Source organism: Mya arenaria, chromosome 15, assembly GCF_026914265.1.
Source record: "Mya arenaria isolate MELC-2E11 chromosome 15, ASM2691426v1".
In the NCBI taxonomy this organism is placed as follows: Eukaryota; Metazoa; Mollusca; class Bivalvia; order Myida; family Myidae; genus Mya; species Mya arenaria.
Window position 1 is genome coordinate 21586078 of NC_069136.1, and position 7454 is coordinate 21593531.

Below are 7454 nucleotides of genomic sequence, written 5' to 3' on the forward strand. Positions count from 1 at the left end.
TTTATCATACGTTAGACAGCCCCTTTAATGCTGCACTCTCACCGATTGGAAGTTTTATTTACTTTTTGTCTTTGAACGAGCCATTTTTGCGAAAATGCATGACCAGTGATAAAACACTGCTGGCAAAAAAACAGATCGCAGGTTTTTATATTTATGTTCAAAAAATGATGTTTTATGTATTTTCTCTTTTTTCGAACGTTATTATGAAAAATTGCGATCTGATATTTTGTCAGCAATCTTATATCACTGGTTTTCAGATATATACGATAAGATTGGCTCTTTACAAGACAAAAAGATAAAAAATAAGGTGTCGAAACGGTAAATCTGTGAGAGCGCAGCTTTAAAAAAAAAGGGAAGCTGATACATTTAATGTTGGTCTTGAATAATTATAACAATTGCACCAACCAGCATACGGTAATCATAAACCGTCCGCACTAATTATGGCCTTAGATTTCTGACGCGGTTGCCTGTGTTTTTATTCGACGAACACTATTGGCACCAGAGCACTAGTATCTCTCGTCAAAGCCATACTCTTATAACGGCAAGAGATATACTTAGAACAAGAATCGGATTAGTGTAAAATATGGATACTGCAAATACAACCGTGGGTCCAAAATTGAACACGTCATCAGAATTTGACAACTACACAACTAGAAATCCGTTGAATACGTTCCAACGTAATTCAACAGATACTGTGACAGACGATGAAATTGAACGTCTCTCTATAACGATGAGTAAGATTCAAACAGTGCTATGCCCGACGCTGTTCATAGTGGGCATACTCGGCAATTGTTTTGTGATTTCCACGGTGTCACATGGCCAGTTCCGGCACATGACCGTGCGGATAATACTGCTTGCCTTGGCTCTCTCGGATTGCCTGCTTCTGTCAACAAATCCCTTCAACCAGAGGTTCATGCAAGACGTTATGGGGAGAGATGTGAGAGCCGTCCATGCAGTGACATGTAAGGTGTTCTTCACTGTGTACAGGCTTGGGAAAACGACATCTTCATGGTTTGTGGTGATGATTGCTGTGGAGAGATTCGTTGCTGTTCTGTTTCCTCTGAAGGTTAAAACTGTAGTGACCAAGAGGAACATCGTTGTTGCAGTTGCGTCTGTGTATGGCGTCATCCTGATTCTACACAGCGTGTGGACTGTCACAACAGACATCAATGATCTTGGAATATGTGTGCCCGACTACCTTACACCAGAGACTAAGGTGTTCCATAAGACTATGACAGTAATCGCTGTATCGTTTTACTCTCTGATTCCATTGACGATTCTCTTGTTTGTGACGCCCCCGATAATTGTGAAACTTCTACGACTGCATGGGGTACGACAAAGGTTGAACTCGAATCGGGGTGACAGCCGTGCAGATATATCCAGGGCGTCTGCCATGCTTATTACTGTGGTGTTGGCTTACGTTGTATGGGTAACTCCTATAACCATCGTTCTAGTTAGCACCGTCTGGACAGGCAAGCCAGTTTTCGGCTCCAAAAATAAAGAAATGATAATATTGGAGGGCGTGGCACTGTCCTTCGAACAGTTAAACCATTCATGTAACTTTCTCATATATATTTTGTTGTCTTCGCAATTCAGACAACGTTTTCTTCAGATTGTAAGGTGTCGTTGTAAAAACAGTGTTTCTCTGACTGGATCGCTCTCCGGGACGAGGGACAACGTCTCTTCAGTCAACGGTTCTTCTACAGTGTTTTCCTCCGCATTTGATCCGAGCGATTGCGCAGTTTCTAATTGAACATTATTTTGTCTGAAATATGCCTTAAGTAAATGTTTTAGAGATTAAACGTTGTCGAAAATCGATCGTTTCATTCGGAACTCCACGGCCATTTGTATCGAAAACAACCTCGGATGTATATGGACGGTTTACATACTCAGAAATTGGTATGTTTAAGTCCGCTGCAAGTAGATCGCGTGGTGATTTAACTTAGCAGTTAAACTTAATGACTTAAAACTCCTTGGGATCTTAATTATGTTTGCAATAATACACTTCACTGGCAATCAATTTTAACTTAGATCAATAAATACACGCTAAAGTTAATTAATGATATAATTCAAAAAATACGAACTACTTTAACTGATGTACCGGCATAAATCCGAGGTTGTTTTCGACAAAAATGGCCGAGGAGTTCCGAATGCGATCGTTTATGATTGAGGTCACAAATAATTATAAGCTAGAATAATCTCGTAATCGATAATCGCAATGCGGATGTTATTTCGAAAAGAAGAAGAAGACGGAAGAACTATAGTCGATTTGTTTTATTCTGCTAAACCCCTAAAGTTTATCATTAAAAAATACTTCAAAATAACAATAGTTCATCTCATGTGCTTTCATTCATATTAACATTTTTTTTTAAAAGCTTGCCACTTAAGTTTCAAACTTTCTATGGTCTTTAGATTTTGATTAAACATTTATAATAAAAAATAGATCGATATTGGTTGATCGATTATTTGCTATTTCAGTTATGATTTTAGACCAATTTCCATTCCATAATTTCCCCCATTATGACGGCAACTTACAGACAGGAGCGTATGAATTATTTAGATTTAAACGCATTTATTCAGTTTAATATACCCAAGAAATCGATGCACGATGTACACATATATAGTGTATATAATGTTTATGAATGGATGACAAGCATTTTTAATTATTTATTTCAATTATTCGCTTGATGTTGTTTTGTTTATGTTTTAAAGCAAATGGAAATGTGTCGTTCCTCCGCTTCTTAATGAACAGTATGTGCTTTTTTTAGATTTAAAGTAAAAAACCCAACATTTTAGTCATAACGGCCCGTCATTGCCATGATGTATTCATTCAGAACTCGTAAAGATTTTAATAACACTGTGTTTGTATTGATTTAACGTGTGTGTTGTATTGCTCAGTCTAAAATGATTGCTAGTAAAGTGTATTATTGCATAAATAATTGAGAATCCAAAGAATAAATGCTTTAAAAGAGGTTTAACTGCTATATTGAAATCAATAGGCGATCTTCTTTCAGTGTAGTTAAATGTAAAATGTAAAATGTAAAGTTTCGATCTTTGTAAATCGTCCATATAAATCCGATGTTGATTTCGATGGAAAATGGCCGAGGTGTTTCAAAAGAGATTTCTTCCGACAGCGCATTCGGATCACTCGGCCATTTTCCACTCTGTATGAGAAACTCTCCCAACCTTTATTGATACAAATGTATTGATAGTTATGTAAACTGTTACTTTCCCAACATTAATTGATACATATATACTTAATACTGTTAAGACCTTTATACATCAACATTGTATAAACGACCAAATATCCTCATTTAACAGAAAGATGTTAGATAAACACGCTGTTAATTGTTCGGTATTCTGGGAATTATTATTACTTTTATCATTTACACTACACCCATGTTGCTAAAAAGAAACAGCACTGCGACTTACATATATATGCTAATATATGTACCGATGCTTGAAAATTGTTAACATTAAGGTTACTCATACATGTTATAGGCCCGGTGGTCCGAGTGTTATCACCATTTATATTTGTATTGTGAATAGTTTTATGCACATGTCACTATAAACATCTTACTTACTTATGCACCAGTCATTTGTAACCACGCCCCCCCCCCCCAGGTCCGGGGAATAGCGGGGACTTTGACTTTCGGTCCAGCCAAGCCCGGGCAAAGTACCCGCCCTGCAGGGACGAACTGATGGTAAAATTTCCGACAAATGTCCCGCACCCAAGGGACTCTAGGTAAGGCCCATTCCCCGCTATATTTGGCGCGAACACAAAACCATCGCATTCACCCGGCACTGCGGGGCCACCTGGAAGGTAAAAACACGGCCCATTTTCCCGGCTATCCCCGGTATACCCCCGGACCTGGGGGCCGTGGTTACATTTGAATGGTGCTTATACTGATATTTATGATGAAATGTATTTATAGTTAAATTAGTAATGTAAACAGTTCGTGTTTGTGTGTGTGTGTGTGTGTGTGTGTGTGTGTGTGTGTGTGCGTGCGTGCGTGCGTGCGTGCGGGCGGGCGTGCGTGCGTGCGTGCGTGTGTGTAAACTGTCTTTTTCAAAACAATTACCGGTAAAAATGTCTTGATATTTTGTAATTGTTATTTTCCCTATAATTATCGGTAGAGATGTTTTGGTAGTATAAAAAGTTACTTTCCAACATTTATAGGTAAAGATGAATTGATATTTATGTAAATTGTTACTTCTGAACATTTATTGATAAAATGTATTGATAGCTAAAATAGTATTGTAAACTGTTCGTGTTTATTTGTTTGTCTGTCGGTTTGTTTCTAATTATTGTGCAAATAAAGAACAAGTTTATTTGTTTGTCTGTCGGTTTGTTTCTAATTATTGTGCAAATAAAGAACAACACTAGGTGTTTTGTCATGTGTAGTTTTGTAGGGAATTTTCGAGCTTCAGTGTACCTGTGTTGTTGTTTTTTGCAATTCCAATCCGTATTTACATCAATGAAAACACGTTTCTTTCAATGTTTGATCCGTGAATTAATAACTAGGGGTACAAAACCCGTCAAATATCCTCAAAACTAGTGTTTCACTGAAGTATTGAAATATAAGTATAAATTGGTTGATGAATTTCAAGCATACTTTCATTCTTCAAATTAATTTCAAGTTTTATTTTCATCATGGCATACACATGTAATATCCATGTGATATCACGAAACAATGAAACATATATTTAATTAACATCAAATAAAACAGTTAACAAACACAAACAAACTTTTCCAAATAACCTCAATGATATTATGATATAATAAGACACATCGGAGTGGTATTATGGAGAATGAGTCTTCTGAATTTCAGTAAGATAGTTTATCAAAACAATGCTTACTTAATTAATTTAAATCTGTTGTTACAATTCACGAGTTCATATAATTTAAACGAGTTTGTCGAATGTAATAATCATAAAAAATAATAATAATAAAATAAAAAATCGGTCGTACAGTGCCCAAGTAGGTGCACTAGCCGTCGAAAAGATAAATAATGCAAAAATTCTGTAACAAAAAAGCTAAAATAGGTACAAGAATGGTAAACTTGAACTGAAAACACAGTTCCAAGTCACGCAATTTTCTATTTTGACTTTGTAAACAATCAATCGCTCAGCTTAAACATTCAATAACTTTTTGCTAAGGCCTCTAGAAACAAAAGTTAAAAAACCGAGAGACGCTTACACGTGTGGTCTCCGGGTAGGCGTATTTACACGTGTGGTCTCCGGGTAGGCGTACTTATATTGCGATAATGGTGATATAACTCACTTACCAGGTGAAAATACCTTCCTGAAACACAGAAATTCTTTCCGACGCCGCCATTTGAAACAATTCACACAATTCCCCTCACTTAAAATTCGGCAAACACAAAACACGTTGGACCCCTTGAATAAGGGACAACTAGTTTGTTTTTTTACGAATGATTGAAAAATGGTTACACTTTGACAAGTAGGTTGTGAAATCCATCACCAATAACATTCTTAGTACATAACTGACATAATTTGGTTCCGCTTGATGTCCAAATGCCTGCCTTTTTCAATTTGTAATAAAATGGTTTATGGTGCTATATTTACAAAGCAATTTTACTAAGGTTATTGCCAGGTAACAAGTTAGAAAAATCTTCAAAACAATGATTATTCTTCAACATCCTATATACAACAGTACTATCAACAGTACTAGTCCAGTTTTGCAATTGGTCATACAGTCTACCATTTGGAGCTCCTCGGCCATTTTTATCGAAAACAACCTCGGATGTATGCCTGTATATCAGAAGACGTAGTTCGTATTTTTTTTAATGATATCCTTAATTTAATTTAGTGTTATAGCTTGTATTAATTGATCTAATTTAAAGTGATTGCTAGTGAAGAGTATTATTGCAAACATAATTAAGAGTTCCAAAGAGTTTTAAATCATTAAGTGTAACTGCTAAATAAATTACTACGCGATCTACTTGCAGCGGACGTAAACATACCAATTATGAGTATGTAAACCGTCCATATACATCCGAGGTTGTTTTCGATACAAATGGCCGGGGAGCTCCGAATGACAGTCTACTAAAAACAATGGACGTAAAGTGATCAGGACTATTGACTGAATAACCACAGACAACCCAAGCTCGTTTAACGTATTGCTAACAAATGATATACATGGAGAAACACTTACATTACTATAATTCAGTTATAGAACCACATCATATACCAACTTAAATATTTTACAATCTTTTTCGATCACAATCTTGCTCCTGTAACATAAAACTTTTGATTTAATTTGTAAAGCTATGGGTTCTACACTATATTCACCATACACCATGCAGCTGGGAGTGGAGGCTTTGAGATTGAGTATTAATTTGCAATATTTCAGTTGAAACTGTTCAATAATTTTGATATTTTCAAAACCCCATATGAGTGTAATAAAATTGGAGCAATCATAGAATCAAACAGCTGTAACTGAACTTAAATGGGAAGATTGTGTTGACCTGACTTTTGAATAACTGAAAAAATAGCTCTTCCAGCTTGTTTCTTGTTTGCTTACAAAATTTTCCATTAATATTTTAAAGATACACTCAAGAGTATTCCCATGCAAGATTTACAACAATTAAAACTTTTGTTTTAATATTCCAAAATGGATGAATAAATGTCAAACAATGGTTCTCATGCGGTGCGTTCTCATGAAGGACACCGAGTTGAATTTGAAAGAAATGAGCAAAAAACACGGTATTTTTACCTAATAAAACTATAGTAACCCACAGTAAATCTTTTAGCATTCACCAACCATTTAATATTTTTGCGCTTTCTGCTATTAAATACACGGTTACAATCTTGTTATCAGTAGTTAATATTTTCCATAATATGCATTATTTAGTAAGTAGTTTAAGGTTTATCAGTCAAAATTTATGTTTGTTATACATGTGCCTGTATTGATTTTGAATAAGAGTGTCACTTTAAAGTATTCCTAGATATAAAGATAGTTCTTCAATACACTGTAGTAGATCTATTTTAAACAGTGTTGTAAAAAAATCTACATGATTTTTAATTTAATGAACACACCAACCTTTGACCTACTCTCATTGACTTGCAAGTCACATAACGTATAAGAATCAAACATAGCATTTAAGATGACATTTAAGTCACCTTGTAAGTATTTTTTCAGCAAATAATAATGTGTCATATGCATACAACAATATAAAAACGTAAAGACTGTTTGACAAATAGTGTTGTTTTTTTCACTACATGTCGGTCAATAGTTTTAAAACCAATACCCTAATGTTTTTCTGCACTGAGCACCCCAAAACACCGAAACTTAGGGAAAGGACATTGAATTACGTCATATAAAATGCTAGGTAAACATCAACATGCATCACTATGGCATTCAAAAGTAGCCTTAGACATAGTGGCTAATCCTTCAAACGGTGTACACATAAATTGGGATAAATCATTAA

At 35.4% G+C, this 7454-nt stretch overlaps 1 protein-coding gene across 1 annotated transcript; it reads left to right on the forward strand.

Annotated features, from left to right (window-relative positions):
• Positions 1 to 583: 583 nt before the first annotated feature.
• On the forward strand, positions 584 to 1725 carry LOC128219193 (growth hormone secretagogue receptor type 1-like). Its single transcript, XM_052927006.1, has 2 exons — positions 584 to 1429; positions 1639 to 1725. The coding sequence occupies exons 1-2, from the start codon at positions 584 to 586 to the stop codon at positions 1723 to 1725; spliced, it is 933 nt and encodes a 310-aa protein (XP_052782966.1).
• Positions 1726 to 7454: the final 5729 nt, after the last annotated feature.

Bases quoted from the DNA above. Each gene is read 5' to 3' on its own strand.
- LOC128219193 (XM_052927006.1), top strand. From the start codon at position 584: ATGGATACTGCAAATACAACCGTGGGTCCAAAATTGAACACGTCATCA. The intron at 1,430-1,638 runs GTAACTCCTATA...TTGTAAAAACAG, and splicing joins TGTTGGCTTACGTTGTATGG to TGTTTCTCTGACTGGATCGC.